Here is a 17,059-nt window from a genome sequence, read left to right as displayed (position 1 = left end):
CCCCCCCCCCCCCCCGTCCTGCAGCCCCACTGAGCCGCCCTGCTCTCCGCCTCCAGGGGACTGTCCTCTGCGACATCATCCTGCTAAACTTCCTTACGGGGGCCGACCAGTACAAAGCCAAGAAGTTTGAGGAGGTGAGTCGGGGAGGGTGGGGTGCGCCCACAAGAGGCAGAGGAACAGGGAAGGGAGGGGAGCCGGAGCCCAGACTCTCAGGGGTCCACCTCCTGGGGGCCTCTGAACGGGAGTTCACTGGGCCTCAGTGCATACTGGGGATCCCAACAAGAGGGGCTCTGGCCAAGAGTGGGCTCTGTGGTCATCGTCTGCATCCACTCACTGTCCCCTCTTTGCTTCGGGGAGGGACACATCCTGCTACTGGTTGGCTCAGGTCTGTTTGCCCTTGAGGTGCATGGGAAGAGTCTTGGGGTCACAGACTCGCTCTAGCTCCCCTATGACCGGGCTGCGAGCCCCAAAGGCTGAGTCTGTCCCACGGGGGGCCCATAGGAGGACCCTGCCCACAGTCAGAGCACGATCATGCCAGCCCTTCTGCCTGCAGGTGAACGAGACCACGCTGAAGGTCATGGCCTCGGCCAACCCCGTGAGCCCCAGCGACCAGACCACAGAGGAGGAGCAGTCCACGGACTCAGGCGCCTACTCCATCGGCCACTAGGGCCTCTTCTGTGGGCCCCACTCTCACCCTTGCGCTCCAGGCCTCCCAGCAGAGGGTCCCACCTGGGCAAGGGGGATGGGAGAGGGGAGAGGCTCTCATGTTTGCTGCTCACCCCTTGAAGCCACAGCCGGGACCAGGTGTCTGGCCCTCCCACTGCTCTACAGACACGTCCTGTTCCCACTAAGACCTCACCTTCACCCCTCGCCTCACCCCTCTGTGCTTCCCAGAACCCCCAGGGCAGTGGTATGAGTCATCCCCTTCCTAAGAGTAGAGCCAATAGTAGGAATAACTAGTGGCCACAAGGGCCTCCCAAATGCCAGGCACTTTCACACACATTATCTCATTTAATCCTTAGAATAATCCTACGAGGTAGATATTAGCTTCCCTATTTTGAAGATACACTGAGGCTCAGAGAGACTGAGTCGTTTGCCCCAGGCCACACAGCCAGGAAGCGAGAGAGCTGGGATTTGGACCCATGTCTGCCTAACTCCACTGCCCACACCCCACAAGGAGAGAATGAACCCCCGGGGAACGTCTGCCCTGCTGCTTCAGCCTCCTTCACCTTCAGCCTCCTTCAGCTTAGTTTCAGCTTAGTCAAGAGTAAGCCCCATGCTGTCCCCAGGAACGCAGGCAGGCCCCGTTTTAGGGGAGACCAGTAGGACTGGGGTGCGGGGTCTCTCTCTGACTTGGGTGGGTCCCAAATTCAGAAGGAAATAGGAGGCGTAACTGTCAGTGAATTCTTCCTTCCCTCTCCCCAAGTGAGAGAAGAGGCCATTCTCATTTTCTCTGGGACCTCCACGTGCTCATACATATTCCAGGCCCCTCACTCCGGGAGCCCAACTAGGCTCCCCCAGGGCGGGACGGGATTCCCCAACCTGGTGCCCTGTTCCAGGAGATCAGCAAGTCTCTTCCAACACGTTGACGGAAAGGTCCGGTGAGACCCAACCCCGGTGAGCAGCCGGTCAGCAGGCTAGTCCCCGCGGGGCCCTAATGAGGTGGTCGATCCTCTAATGGCAGAAAGTAAAGGGGCTTTAGGAACCATCTTGTCTGATTCTCTTGTTTACAGATGAGCAAACTGAGGCCAGAGAGGGAAAATGACTCATCCAGCGTCACACAGTTAGTGGCCCAAAGAGAACCAGGTGTTCCGCCACCCAGGGAAGGAGGAAAGAACAGGCAGCTGGGAAGGCTGCTGAGAGCACGCCAAGCCCACCCCGTCTTCCTTTGCCCCGACGCCCCCTCCCCTTCTGGGCTCTTCCACAGTGGAGGCCCAGAAATCTCACCAGGGCAGAGAGCAGGAGCAGATCCAGGTTTTATGAAGCCTGAAGCATATGCAACGTGGGTCACCTTTTAGGATTAGAAGAGGCTCAGGCAGGTGAGTGGCCCTGGAGTGTAAGTTTCACTAGCTTCATGGTAAATGCCTTGGAAAGGTTGGCTCGAAGGCCTGATCATGAGGTCTTAGCAGAGATGAGCTTAACTGTACATGGAGGGCTGGCCCCTCTACAGAAGGTGCAGGGCAGCTTGGGGGTTAGTTTGGGAAGGCCCAACCCCTCTGATCCCCCACCCCAGGGAGAGAAGCGGTGAGATTATGCCACATGAGGCCCATCACCCCTTTCCCCACCCTGCCTTCAGCCCCAGCCCCATCCTCAAGAGGATGGGGTAACACCTCCCCACGGGTGGCCTAGGGAATCAGGCAGCATCCGGAGATCTGACCAGCAGAGACATCAGTGAAGGCAGCGCTGAGCTCTCCCACCAGGAGCCCCAGTGAATCCAGCTCTTGGGAGGATGGGCTGAGGCTGGGGTCACAGGGATGCTCTCTGAGGAGGAGACAGAGGCAGCTCTGTCCTGCAGGGACCCTTTCCTCCAGACTGGGGTGGTCCTCCTACGGGCGCATCAGCCCGTCCTGAGACTGCCAGCCCATCCCCAGCCTGAGCTCCTGTACGTGTGAGCCCGATGTTGTCTTCCCCGCGGCTGAACTAGGTTATGGCTCCCTGTGCAAGACTTAGGGCTGATCTCACTAGTAATACCAGTAACTAACTCAGCTCCGCCGCATCACGTGTACTCAGCACAATCACCAACATAATCACGTGACCCCTCACACCAACCCTGGTAAGCTTGCTATGGTTTGTCATTAATCCTAGAAATAGAAAAAGAAATTTGCAATACATGGACATTTGACCTGAAACCCACACTCATTCCTAACAGCTCAGCATCAAAGCTAACATTTAGTGATAACTCTCACCATCGCCAAGCAATGAGTTAAATGTGTGACAGGCATTGTTTCATTCAACCCTCATTTTATAGAAGAAACTGAGGCTGAGTAAGGTTTTAAAACTGAAGTGGTAGACCTGGGACTTGAACCCAGACCGTTATGACTCCAGAGTCTGGGATCTTGACTGCTGGGCCATATCTGCCTGGGAAAAACTAAGAAATCTGTTGGCACCTTCTTTTCTATGTGTGTTAGGCCAAAGCAGATTTTGGTGCAGTAACAAGTTAATTGTGAAATCTCAGGATTTAATACAACGTAGGTCAGTCAGCCCCTTCCACCTGGCAGCTATGCCATCTGAGATACATGGACCCCCAGATCACTGTGGCAAGGAAAGTGAGAACTGGAGGATCATGGATGATCATAGGGGAGCATATAAAGGCCAGGTCTGGCCTTTATATCACATCCAACCACATTGCACTGGCCAGACTCGGTATCACGCTGCAGAGCCCAGGTTTACTGCAAGGAATACTGGGGAATGTAGTCTTCCTAGGTCCCCAGGAAGAGAAAACTGTGAGCACAGCACTCTCTGCTTCATTACCTCCTTTTTAATAGCTTTTCTTCTCCACAACCCCCCGCCCATGCACACTAACAGTTACACACATTTTTCCCTTCTGTGTTCCTCCTCACAAAACCTTGTTCTCGGCAAGTTACCAATCAATCTTCCAGAGGTATTAATAGACAACACACTCAGGCGTTTCTTGTCCTAAGAATATTTGCTTTTTAATCAAGGGCTTCAAGTCTGAAAGGCCTTAAACAGCCAAAGGAAAGAATATATAATGGTTGAAGCTGAGGCCCACTAACAGACAGCACCAGATATTTGAAGGACATCTTTTCTACCCTGGCCTGCCTCAAGCAAGCTTCAGTCTGGAAGGGTCTGAGCACCACCCTACCCCACCCCTTTCTCCTCCCTCCCTCTACCTCTGGCCTTGGCTGGCAGTATATTTGGTTACTGGGATTAGCTAGAGCCCATTCCCCACCAAGGAGATAAGTGGAGGCTGATAAGAGGGGGCTTGCCATTCAGCAATTCCCAGAAATACCAGTCCCAGAGCTACCTGTGCAGAGCTCATCCTTCCCAACCCCCGCTGCTTCTGCTGCTTTTAGAAGTACAGCATCAAGATTAGTTTGTTGGGGCCTTCCCTGGTGGTGCAGTGGTTGAGAATCTGCCTGCCAATGCAGGGGACACGGGTTCGAGCCCTGGTCTGGGAAGATCCCACATGCCGCGGAGCAACTGGGCCCGTGAGCCACAACTACTGAGCCTGCGCGTCTGGAGCCTGTGCTCCGCAACAAGAGAGGCCGCGACAGTGAGAGGCCCACGCACCGCGATGAAGAGTGGCCCCCGCTCGCCACAACTAGAGAAAGCCCTCGCACAGCAACAAAGACCCAACACAGCAAAAATAAATTAATTAATTAAAAAAAAAGATTAGCTTGTTGCGGTACACAGTGCAGGGACTTGGGTGGGGGCCTGACCTCAAGGCAGCCCCCCTTCCATGCCCTTGGGGAGACTGACATGCTGTGATTAGGAGCTTCCTGACCCAATCTCCATCCAAGGCAGATGGACAGACCCCTCTACTGAGGACAGGCCTCACCTAGAGGCAGTTCCCGGGGCCCAGCACTGGTGAGGTTCACAGCAATGTTAAGGCCCCTTCTCCTGTTGTCCCTGCTCACGTTCAAGGGGCTCAACCCTGCTGCTTCATCACCAGCCACTTCCCCTGGGTTTCTCCGATCCTGTCCTGCTCCATCAACTCCAGCATCTTTAGAAACAAAGCACATCTGGCAAAACTGGATTTTCTGTTCCAAAAACTCCACATCTGGTGGGAATGTAAATTGATACAACCACTATGGAAAACAGTATGGAGGTTCCTTAAAAAACTAAAAATAGAACTACCATATGACCCAGCAATCCCACTACTGGGCATATACCCTGAGAAAACCATAATTCAAAAAGAGTCATGGACCACAATGTTCATTGCAGCACTATACAATAGCCAGGACACGGAAGCAACCTAAGTGTCCATTGACAGATGAATGGATAAAGAAGATGTGGCACATATATACCATGGGATATTACTCGGCCATGAAAAGAAACGAAATTGAGTTATTTGTAGTGAGGTGGATGGACCTAGAGTCTGTCATACAGAGTGAAGTAAGTCAGAAAGAGAAAAACAAATACCGTATGCTAACACATATATATGGAAGCTAAAAAAAAAAAAAGATGTAGACATAGAGAATGGACTTGATGACATGGGGTGGGAGGGGGAAGCTGGGGCTAAGTGAGAGTAGTAGCGACATATATACACTACCGAATGTAAAATAGTTAGCTAGTGGGAAGTAGCCGCATAGCACAGGGAGATCAGCTCAGTGCTTTACGATGACCTAGAGGGGTGGGATAGGGATGGTGGGAGGGAGGCTCATGAGGAAGGGGATATGGGGACATATGTATGCATATGACTGATTCACTTTGGTGTACAACAGAAACTAACACAGTATTGTGAAGCAAGTAAACTCCAATAAAGATCTATTAAAAAAAAAAAAACTCCACATTTCATCAGATAGCTGTACAGATACACACACACATACATGCACAAAGGTAGACCTGTACACAGCTATGCTCAGACACTGACATGTACACATACTCCCAAAGATACTGGCCAAAGACACAGCGGTACACACATATGTAGGCATATACAGATTCAGGAGTATAAGGTACAAAGCTACACAGATACACACACTCAAAGATGGACACAGACATACAGGCATATCCATAAACAGAGATGTATAAAACGTACGCACAACACATAAATACATGCTGACTCACACACAGATTTATGCATATTTACAAATATAGATTCACACATACACAGGTATCCAAAGACTGACTCTTGTACACACCAAGATACATATACACACGTGTATGTGTGCGCCCCCAGAAATACTTGTCCATTCTCCCTGTGCCCCATGTAGAACTACACCCCCAAGAAGTCTCTCTTTCTATCCCTCTCTCTCTCTCACAACCCGGGGCTCTCTGTCCTCTGAATACGCAGTTTCCAGTCTGAGTTTCTCGCTTCATCAAGCCCAGATCCTTCCTGGAGCCCAGCCTGGAACAGTTAAGGGCAGCAACAGTGTTCTCTCTCAGTGTCCCCAGGATCTGAGAAAATGGGAGAAGCAGAGGAGACCTGGGGCTATAGAGCCAGCATTAGAGCCACACAGCTACAGATGCCCTGACTTTGGCCCCAAGGCCCTGGGATGAGGGGCTTCCCTGTTGGCGCAGTGGTTAAGAACCCGCCGGCCAATGAAGGGCACACGGGTTCGAGCCCTGGCCTGGGAAGATCCCACAGTCCGCAGGGCAACTAAGCCCGTGCGCCACAACTACTGAGTCTGCGTTCTAGAGCTCGTGTGCCACAACTACTGAAGCCCACGAGCCTAGAGCCTGAGAAGCCCGCGCACCGCAATGAAGAGTAGCCCCTGGTCTCTGCAACCAGAGAAAGGCCTCACGCAGCAACGAAGACCCAACTCAGCCAAAAATAAAAATTTAAAAAGTATATATATTTTTTAAAAGGCCCTGGGATGAGAGGCAGCTCCCTCCTGAGAATGAGGCCCCTCTAGGGAGGGGAGGTAGGCTGGGGACCGGGGAGGTGACGAAGGATTCGGGGCGCAGTGAGGAGGACAGCCACCCTCCTGGGAATGGGGTGGGGAACCATCTCAGAAGAGGTTGGGGCCTCTGAACTCACACACAGGTGGCTGGGAGAGTGGAAAATAGGGGCCATTATCATAAGTGAAAAAGACACAGGTCTCGAGAAGCCGGCTGCCCCGAGAGACTACTTTCTCTTCCCCACTACGTGGTTACCCCAGGTGGGACCTCAATGGTCCATCCAATTCTTGAATCGGCCACAGAGCCTCCATTTTGTTGTGGACCCCCGCCACTCCCACCCCGCCCCGCACACCTTACTGAATCCAAACAGAGCAACAGGGTCACTTCCCCACCCCCTCACCAAAGGAGTTCTTCCTCCCTGAACCTGGGGCAGGTGGGGCGCGCGGGGGTGGGGGGTTGTGGAATCCTCGGAGCCGGAACGAAAAGGACCGCCGCCTGGTACGCGCTCCGCCCCCAGGTGGCGCTGCAGACACACCCCGGCGCCCCGACTCCCAGCACCCCACTTACGGTCTGAGCCTTCCACACTCCAGCCCAGCCCCCTGCAGAAGCACTGCTGAGCCCCCATCCTCCCCCGCCCCCCCCGCCCCCCCCCCCCGCACCCCCACTCCCCGATCCGGTGCCCTACTCCAACATCTTTTACTTTCCTCAAAGTTCCACCCCACTCCCCACGAAACCGGAGTGAATGCTTCCAGGATTTTCCAACCCAGAGTCCAACTCCTCTGAAGTGCTCAATGAAGAAACAAGAGTCAGGAGATGCTGTTGGAAGTCTGACTTTATGATCCGGAGAGGCTGGGGACACGTGCCAAGGGTAGGACAGAGGCCACCAGGAGGGCGTGAAGGGAGGATCTCCGTGCCTCTGGCTTAGAAGGAGCAGACGAAGGGCAGACGTCTTCTGCATCCAGCCCGTTGCCAGAAACCCCCTAGCGGTAGAGAGCACAGTGATGTCAGCTGCCCACCTGAGTGTGGCCTGTGCTCCCTCGTCCCCTCCTCAGGCACCTCATATGTCATCTTTGCGTGCCATAGTCATGATCCGATGGCCACAGGTTTCCCACACATCCGGACTAGTCATTGATCTCTTCCCTTGCAGAGGCAATGTGCTAAGTGCTTTATATGGACTATCGTTTAATCCTCACAATGACTCTCCAAGAGGTCAGTGCTATCATCACTCCCGTTTCACAGATGAGGAAACTGAGGCTTAGTGGGAGTGATAACTTGCCCGTGTCTCAGCTGGCAAGTGGCACAGCTGGGGTGTGAATCTCAGCCATCTTACTCTAACCCATATGGTCCAGCCACTGTAATAAGTTCCCTCACATCTGGCAGCCATGCTGTTCAAAGCTGGCAAATTATGTCAGCCATCCTTAATTCCCGCATCTTCACCTCATCCCTCATCCACACCTTACATTCACATCTGTTCCTCCCATCTGTCCCATATTCACTCCTTGTCGCCATCATATCAGAGGAAGGAAAGGAGTCCCCAGGACCTGAGCCTAGCTTTGCCTGGGAGGATGGAGAGTCCCCATCTAGCCCCTGTACCGGGAGCCTCATCACCTGGTTTTGCTCTGAGGAATCCCTACCTACCAGCCCTCCTCACAGACAGAGACATTGGTTCTCCAGTTGGAGGGAGGGTGTGGGTTTGGGGAGGTGTGTTCAGGCAGCTCAAAGGGACATGTGTGGGAGTCCACCTTGCCACCCCTTCCCCTTGTCCTGGTGCCCGGGCCCCCTCACCTCTGGTGCACAGGGCCACACAGCGGCCTCTCCCATTCCCAGGTTGCCCTGAGGCCCAGTATCCAAAATTCCAGCTACTGCCATCAGTCCAGTGAAATTTCTTGCACCGGAACTAGAGAAGAGAGAGGCTGGGTCAGAGGGCGGAGGTCCAGAGAGACAGACAGATTCTGGGTCTCCAGAGAGCCCACTGAGTATCCCTTCCTGAACACTGTATATATAATCTCCTCTCACTGCCCACCTGGCTAGGATACCGTTGAGACCCATCCCTGAGGGTTCGCAGGCAACGACAATGGAAAAGCAAACATCACTTCCGGCTATCACACAGAGTAGGCTTCTCAAACTTCACTGTGCACACAGGTCTCCTAGGGATCTAGTGAAAAATGCAGATTCTGATTCAGGAGGTCTGGAGCGGGGTCCAAGATCGTGCATGTCTAATGAGCTACCGGGTGATGTTGGTACTGCTGGTCCATGAACCACCCTTGAGTAGCAAATATAATGGCCCTTATTTGTCCACAATCCCAAGGCCACTCTGAGAGAAGGACCCCACTTTAGAGATGGGGAAACTGAAATTTGGAGGCAGTCATTCAGCTAGTAAGGGACCAAACTAGATATAGAATCTATCTCCTGATGCCAGGAGTGTGCTGGTAAACGTTTAACAACCAGCTTTGGGGGAAGGTGAGAGGCTAGAGGGAAGAAAGAAACCTGATCTGTAATAATTGTCAATTTCCTTGGTGTAAATACATCCACCATGGCAGATTTCAAGCTACAAGCATGAAGCCACTGAACATGGAGTTAGGAAGAGAGGCACTCAATCATCAGTTCTCCTAAGCCGGTATGAGCCAGCTTCAGCTGCCGGGATGAGGCTTGATGCCAGCAGGTGGTCCCTTGAGGCAATCAGAAAGACCTTCGTGTACCTGGGAGTTGACCCCTCGCTTACCCAGCCCTTGACGAAGCCTCCGATCCAGACCTGTGCTTGGTTAACCCTACTGACCCAGCACTGGATGCGGTAGTTGAAATTGTAGCTGTGGATGGAGACGAGGTTGCCTCGGTAGCACCTCCTGCATATATGCTGCAGAGAGAAGAGATGGGGTAGAAAATTCACTGTTTTCTCTCAAGTCCCTGAGTCCCCAGGAGAGAGACCCCCTCATCCCTTTCCAAGTCAGAAATCAGGGATCTATTGCCCCCCTGAATCCCGTCTTTTGTTCCTTTATCTGGTGTCAGGAACTTCTTGCAGAAAAGAATAATAATACTCAGAATAACTACAGCCACCATTCACTGAGAGTTTACAATGACCCAGGGACTATTCTAAATACTTGCCATGTATTATTTAAATCCTCACCACAACTCTAAGAGGTGGTACCATACACCTCCACTTTACAAATGAAGATACAGGAGCCCTGAAAGGTGAAGTGACTTGCCCAAATAAAATGGCTGGCGACAAGCAAAGCCAGGATTTAGCACAGGCATATCTTACACCAAAGCTTTTTATCTCAACCAGTGGTTCTCAAAGTACGGTCTCCCGACCGACAATATCACCACCTGTGAATTTGTTATAAATGCAAACTCTTAAGCCCCAGACTTGCTAAATCAGAAATTGAGGAGACGGGGCCCAGAAATCTGTGTTCTAACGAGACTTCTAGGAGACTCTGATGCATACTCGGCCTGGAGAACCATTAATCCAAGTGACAGGGAACAGAAGGTTGGCTCCACTCTTGTCTCCTCCACCTGGCCCCCCATAGTATCCTCCCTGCCATTTACCTGAGCGTCCCAAAACTCCCTCGGGGTCTGCACCAACAGGAAGCGGCAGGTCTTGCACCCAGGGCTGCCTGGAAGCTGAACTGTGTCCTCTTCCTTAGGGCACTGCAAATCCTTGTCTAGGGCAGCTGAGTCTGACTCCATGGCCCCCTCATCCTCAAACGCATCTTGATAGCTGGGAGCCACAGCGTCCTCTCCCTCCGACTCAAGCGCTCCATAATTCAGGGCCAGCTCTCCCTCCTGTTCCCCAGAACCTTCCAGATCCTGGGTCAGGTCAGCCTGTGTTTCTCTGCTGCCCAGACGGGAGGCATCATTCTCTGGAAAGAAGAGGTAACCTGCCATCAGTCCGGGCTCTCTGTTCTTCCAGGACCACGGACAGCTCTGATGGCCCCACTCAGCCTTCCTAGGGACGCCATCTGGAACCAAGACTGGAAGGACCCCTTGGGGGTTGGACAAGCCAGAATTCTTGCATCACACACCCAAAGGCATGAGAACCTGGCTAACACCACATGTGGGGTATTTTGGGAGTGGGAGGCAGCACCTGTGAGAAGCCCTCATCTTCACAGGTGGGTGTTTTTCCTTGCAAAGGAGCCCTGACGGAAAGTTCAGGTCACCGTTCTGAGTCCAGGAGAACTCTAACTAGAGGTGGGCTGGGTCAGCTGAAGAGGGGAGGCTGTGGCCCTGGCCCACAAGAGCAAAAACAGATGGAGTAAAGAAGAGAAAAGAGAAAAATGGATGAGGAGGGAAGGGGAGGACTTACCCAGATAAAGAGCAGAAACTGTCCCCAGCAGAAGGGGCAGAAGCAGGGAGCATTTCATATCCCCTCAGTCTTGTGACAGGGACACAGCTTCACCTTCCCTCCTTGGGGACTTCTCACGTGTCTGCACGGCCCCTGGCACACAATGGAGATGCAGTGTTTGCTTAACTGGTGGATTAAAGGGCAAACTAGAGAGCTTCCTTCTCCCCCAGTGAACAGACCCTGAGCTGGAGAATCAAGAAAAGAACAGGGGGTTGTCAGCTCAAGTCCAAAAGACCCTTTTTCCTGAGAGCTCCATCACTGTTCCCTGGGGCAGCACTCAGCTTAGATGCTAGCCGCCATGGGAACAGGTCTGCTCACACTGAGGGCCAATTTCACTCACACTGGGGGTGAAAGGGGAAGGATAGTGGCCATTATGGCCCTAAGGACATGCCTCCAAGGTGTTTGCCATAGAGGGTCCTGCTTCCCCCAGCCCTGGACCTCCCCTTCCCGGGCAGCCGAGCGAGCACTTACGTCCTCAGAGTCTGGAGCCTCCACTCTCAGTGCCTCTGGCTGCTGGGTGCCAGAGGCAACCCTTATACTGGGCTTTTGGGGAAGTGGGAAGAAGCCAGGACGATTGCCCCAGGCTTGGGCTGGGGGGCGGGACAGTGGAGCTGATAAGAGGTTTGCTCAGTCCTCCCACCCTTGGGCCCTGCTCTCTGCTGGGATTTCAGGGACCTGCCTCCTGCCATATGCAGGTGCCCAAACACCCTAGTATATGCTCGAGAAAGCCCCAGATGACTACTGTCCGGCCATGATTATCAGCACCCCTAAAGCGTCCCAGTCTGAAAAATACTCTTTAGCCGTAGGAGCAGCCTTCCTCTGGTCAATATTCCAGCAAATGAAGTGGAGAATCCCAGGGAGAGGGAGACCACAGGATAGGAGGTAGGAGATGAAGGGGAGCCTCAGCCCTTCTGAGCTCTTATCTAGACCAAGTACTTTATGTGCATTGCATCCTTGAAACCTCACCTTCCTAACCTCAGTCCCATGAGAATGTATGAGTAGCCCTACTGCACAGATGTGAAAAATGAGATTCAGAGAGGGAAAGTGAGTTGCCAGGGTTATGCAGGAAGTGGGGGAACTGAGATTTCTAAGTCTTTGGGGCTCCCAACATGCTCTACCCACCCCATCTCTCTCTCTCTCTCTCTCACACCCTCCCTCTCCATCTCTTTCTTATCTTTAATATGTGAAAAACTTATGCTCCTTCCTTTATGCTGTGGCTCTAGATCAAGTTTCTCAACCCTTGCACTATTACTATTTGGAGTCAGATCATTCTTTGTTGAAGGTTGGGGGAGGGGCAGCCCTGTGTCTTGTAGAAAGTTTAGCAGCATCTCTGGGTCTCTACCCACTAGATGTCAACCGTGCCTCCCCAGGTCATGTCACTCAGAAATGTCTCCACACATTTTCAAATGTCCTCTGGAAAGAAAAAGTACCCCTGTTGAGGATCACTGATCTAGAACATGCTATTTTGTCCAACCTTGAGGAATATCTTTCTGAGGGGAGGCAGCAGCTGGAGTGGAAACCGTCATGCAGAGTCATTCAGATGCTCTGTGGGCCAGCCTCCCCGCACCACCCCGACTCCCCATCTCCCACCAGCCCTATGTCACGACCAAGGTCAGGACTAAGGGGAAGGCACTTGCCTCAGTTGCAAATTTAAGGGGACACTAAAGAACTCAGTAGTCAAGATAAATAAATATTTAATGCCATCTTTCTTAAAAATCAGAATCTTTGTGAAGCTACCACGATGAACAAAACGTCAAAATATTAATCAATCAAGTTCCAGCCACATTCACTGCAATCCAAGGACAGGCCAACAAGTGCTGAGCCTTGATTTTGCCAGACATCACTGCCAAGAGCTTGTGGCCCTGTCAGGGTGGGTGACTCCACTCTGTGATATCCTAGCTGGGCAGTGCATATTTGTTCCTTGGATTCCAGCCCAGCCCTCCAGCGCTCAGGGCATCAGGGACAGGTCAACCAGAGGGTGAAAAAGCCTGGATTCCTTCCACTCCTCTGCTCTCTCAGGGGACCTACAAATGGAGAAGTGTCTGAGAGGTCACTTCTGGGCCTGAATGCAGAGTAACGGTCTCGGCCGTTATCTCCCTGGCCCAACGGACGCAACCCTCAGCTTATCTACCTGACTTGGGGGATGATTGGCTAATTCCAGGGCCCAAAAACCTGGTCTCCAGAGTTCAAGCAGGAGACTTCCCTAGCTGGGGAGGGGTGGAAAGCTAGCGCCCCTCCCCCTTATTCTCCCCAGTCCTGGGGCCCAGGCCAGGGGCCTCATTTCACTCAGTGGTTGGGATGACCAATAATGTCGGTTACTCCCGTTAGCCAGCACCATGATAAGCTTTACAAGCATTGTTTCATTTAAACGTCCCTGTATTACACATTAGGAAACGGCATCTCAGAGAGCTTAAATAAGTTACCCAAGATTACACAGCAAATCAGAGGCAGGCCTAAACCAAGACCTTTCGGCTCCTTAGTCACCCCACACCTGCATTCCCTCTACTCCTCTCTCTGCCCTGCCCCTCCCTGGGGTTGACCTGGGGCAAAGACATCCCAGGGAGTCACCACGGTGATGTCTGATGTAAAACTGGAAATAACTCTTTTTTTTTTTTTTTTTGGCCGCGCCATGCAGCAAGCAGGATTTTAGTTCCCCGATCAGGGATTGAACCCACGCCCCTTGCAGTGGAAGCGCAGAGTCTTAACCACTGGGCCGCCAGGGAAGTCTGGAAATGACATTTTTGAAGGTCCACCACATTCCAAACACTGTGCTTCATTAAGGCTTTCACATCCATTATCCTACTTACTTAATCTTTACAATCACCCTGCCAATTAGACACTGCCATCCCAGTGCGCAGACCTACCACACAAGCTCAGAGAGGTGAAATAACTTGCCCAAGCTCACACAACTAGTTAGAAGTGGCATGTCTGACCCTAGTCTGTTTGACTCTTACATCCTTGCTTTCTTTGATTCACCCAAATGCGTTACGCCCAGACTAGCCAATGGTGCCCACCTTTTCAGCATCCATGAAACGCCAACTCTCTGGCTTACTGTTTGCATCTATATTCATAGGGGTTTCAAACTCTGCCTCTCGTCTCAAATTTCCATCCAGCCCCACATTATGCAGAGGGCAGCATAGTGTGATGTCTTGATAGAACGGAATCACCATTCCAGAGTCAGCCCCTCTGGGTCTCAGTTTTCCCATCCATAAACCGAGGCTAAAGACAGGACCTACCTCAAATGAGATCAGCTCCAGTAAAGACCTCAGAACAGTACCTGGCATGTGGAGCTGGGGGTAGCCCTTGTCAGGAAACTGAGACTGAACTGTGACCCTAATCAACAAGTAAGCACCGAGAGCTGCTTGAGCTCCTGCTCTGTGTCCTGCATGATGATGCAAGGAACGCTAGGGATACCACAGTAAAGACACGAGCTGAGTTTCCCAGAGCTTAGTTAGCATCATTTTGGACAGGAAAAATACCACACAAGCCCTTATTTGGGGACATAAGGCCAGTCCTCTTATTTCATTTAAAGCTTTTCTTGAGGATGTATCTTTAACATGCATCCTGTAATGTGCACTGTAGCATGGACTGCTTGAGGCGTTGTCACGGAGGGAATGCACCCACGTAGCCCAGGCCAGGTCAAGATACAGAATGTCACCAGGAGCCCAAATGCCTCCTTCATGCCCCCTTCTTGACATTAATCCCCCAAAGGAGACCTTTGTGGACTGGAGGTCACACTTCTGTCACAGACCGCCGCCAACAGGAGAGATTTGTGAGGAATAAAACAAGGTTCCACCTTAGCACAAAGTCTCTTGATACAGACCCTGGCACCTATTTAGTGCTTAATACATGAGGGGTTTTAAAAAAGAGGGGATGGGGCTTCCCTGGTGGCACACTGGTTGAGAGTCCGCCTGCCGATGCAGGGGACACGGGTTCGTGCCCCGGTCCGGGAAGATCCCACATGCCGCGGAACGGCTGGACCCGTGAGCCACGGCCGCTGAGCCTGCGCGTCCCGAGCCTGTGCTCCGCAACGGGAGAGACCACAGCAGTGAGAGGCCAGCGTACCACAAAAATACAAACAAACAAAAAAAGAGGGGATGTGTGTATACGTATGGCCAATTCACTTTGCTGTACAGCAGAAACTCACACACCGTTGTAAAGCAGCTATACTCCAATAAAGATCAATAAACAATTAAATGAGGGATTTTGTTACTCTTTATTAGTAGTACTGGAATAAAGAGAAGCAACGCCTCCCCACACCAGAATACAAAGTCCATGAGGGCAAGGAGGGAAAGTTCTCCCAGTGCATCCTCCACGGCACCCAGCACAGGACTGAACTTGTAAGAGTGTGTCAGAATTCCACCGTCACTGAAACCAAGAGAACAGCAGTTACAAAGGACCTCAGTGTGATTTCTATCTTTTTCAACTTCCTGTGCAACCTTGAGTAAGTAGCCTCTTCTATCTGGGCCACCAGATAGAATGGAATCCCTGGGGCCATCTGTACTTCTAAGAATTTGAGGAGTCCTGGAGGAAAAGGGCTTCAGAGCATTGATGCCTTACTTTCTGCTCACCTCCCCATTAAAAGGAGGGTTCAGAATGCCTTCCTTCCTCACCTCTGATTCGGGCTCCCTCATCTCCAGCTGGGTTGGAGTCCAATGCCCCAAGATGAACCCAAGGGTAGATGAGTCTCTCGTGCCTCCCCTCTGTGCTCTGTCCCCATATGATCATGTCCTGGAAGCAGCCAACACTTCCAGACATGAAATCCTAATGGTTGAAAGAACATGCTCTGGAGATGCTTGAATCACAGCACGGGTCACATTTAGATGTTCAGCCTTGGGTAAAAAAACAGGTCATAACTTCTCTGAGCCTGGTTCTGTACAATGGGATAATAATTACTGATCAAACAAGGTCATCTTTGTAAGATGCCTGGCGCAGCAGGGGGTACTTTGTGGGTGCACAATAAGCGGTAACAATTAGTAGATGCTGGTGTGCTTGTATTACAAACATCTGTACGTTCCCGAATGGCAGGGAGCTGTGTCTTGTCATATTCCCAAACCTTACGTAGAGTTGGACATATAACAGTTTGTCTCATACTGAGATTCCCCGGAAACAGACCCTGAGGCACGGATTTGAGTGCAAGTAGTTTCTATGGGAGGTGCTGGGACAGTAGTAGGGAAGAGAAGGAACAGAAGACAGCCAATAAAATGTGTGTTATAACTGGAAGTTAATCCCACTGGGAAACCCTGGGAAGCAGTGCCCGATACCTGCCCCAGAATTATTCCACCTGAGGGGGCAAAGGACTGGGCTACTCATACACCCACTCCTGAGAGCTGTGGGCTGTTCCCAGGGACAAGTTAATATCCTGGCACATTAAGGCAACCACAGTTTGTGCGAGAGGAAGAAAGGCCCTCAGATGTGGAGATGCAAATACAGTACATTGAGAGTTCACCTTGAAAGTTTGGAGAGAGATGCGTGGTGTCCTGGCAGCACCTGCAATGCACGAGCCCGGTAATTGGGTGTCCTATGAAAAGAGCCACCTGAGCCCATTCCTCTGTCTCCAAGAGGGCCACACAGACCCCACCCCATGCTCCATCCTCCTTGAGAGTGATAGCTTCTGTCCCTTTTTATGAAAGACAGTAGGGTGGGGAGGTGTGGTCCTTGTACTGGCAGAAAGCTCGTGGGTGGGGCTGAACAGAGTAGATCAATGGTTGGAAGAAAAAGAAATCAGTTTCAGGAAAACAATTTTATTGCTGGGGGCTGGAGGGGAGGGGATGGGAGGAGGCTGCGCAGGAAGATCCAGCTCAGTAGGAACAGATGAATGGGAGACCCACACCACAGGGAGCTCGACGCCAGTGGCCTCCTGTGAAGATGCAACAGGAAGGGGTCTCAGCCTCTTGTTCTCCCTGACTCAGCCCCAGTAGGGCCTTCCCCTCTCCCTACCCCACACCTCAGTGGAGATGAGTCTGAAGAGCCAGGGGGCCTCTCCTTTGCAGGGTCTGGCTCTTCCTGGAGCCTCCTCCCTCCCAGGTCTTGCCATTATTCATCCCCACTCCCACCACCTCACTTCAGGTGCACAGGGTCACACATCTACCAGCACTGCCCCCGGGCTGGCCAGCAGCCCCCTATGCAAAATTCCAGGGAGTGCCGTCAAGCCAGCAAAAGCGTGTGCAGCGACCCTAGGGGAGGCAAGAGGGAAAG

General features: G+C 52.1%; 3 protein-coding genes across 3 annotated transcripts in view; 1 reads left to right on the top strand and 2 right to left on the bottom strand.

The window, feature by feature from the left end:
• Positions 1–748, top strand: part of P2RX3 (purinergic receptor P2X 3) — a 27,429-nt gene extending 26,681 nt beyond the window's left edge. Inside the window, exons 11-12 of the mRNA XM_007455714.1 lie at positions 57–134; positions 554–748. Of these exons, the coding sequence (XP_007455776.1) occupies positions 57–134; positions 554–667 (192 nt within the window). The 3' untranslated portion in view covers positions 668–748. The remainder of the gene's footprint in view (positions 1–56; positions 135–553) is intronic.
• A 6,695-nt stretch (positions 749–7,443) lies between these two features.
• Positions 7,444–10,880, bottom strand: PRG3 (proteoglycan 3, pro eosinophil major basic protein 2). Its single transcript, XM_007455713.1, has 5 exons — positions 10,823–10,880; positions 10,066–10,379; positions 9,245–9,376; positions 8,308–8,419; positions 7,444–7,502 (listed from the first exon to the last, which is right to left on the bottom strand). Exons 1-5 carry the CDS (start codon positions 10,878–10,880, stop codon positions 7,444–7,446), a joined length of 675 nt encoding a protein of 224 aa, XP_007455775.1.
• Positions 10,881–16,662: 5,782 nt separating this feature from the next.
• Positions 16,663–17,059, bottom strand: part of PRG2 (proteoglycan 2, pro eosinophil major basic protein) — a 2,365-nt gene continuing 1,968 nt past the window's right edge. Inside the window, 2 exon segments of the mRNA XM_007455712.1 lie at positions 16,663–16,721; positions 16,926–17,037. Coding sequence (XP_007455774.1) covers positions 16,663–16,721; positions 16,926–17,037 — 171 coding nt within the window.

Source organism: Lipotes vexillifer, unplaced genomic scaffold (genome assembly GCF_000442215.2).
Source record: "Lipotes vexillifer unplaced genomic scaffold, Lipotes_vexillifer_v1.1 scaffold977, whole genome shotgun sequence".
NCBI lineage: Eukaryota > Metazoa > Chordata > Mammalia > Artiodactyla > Lipotidae > Lipotes > Lipotes vexillifer.
This window is presented reverse-complemented; position numbering and strand designations above follow the sequence as displayed.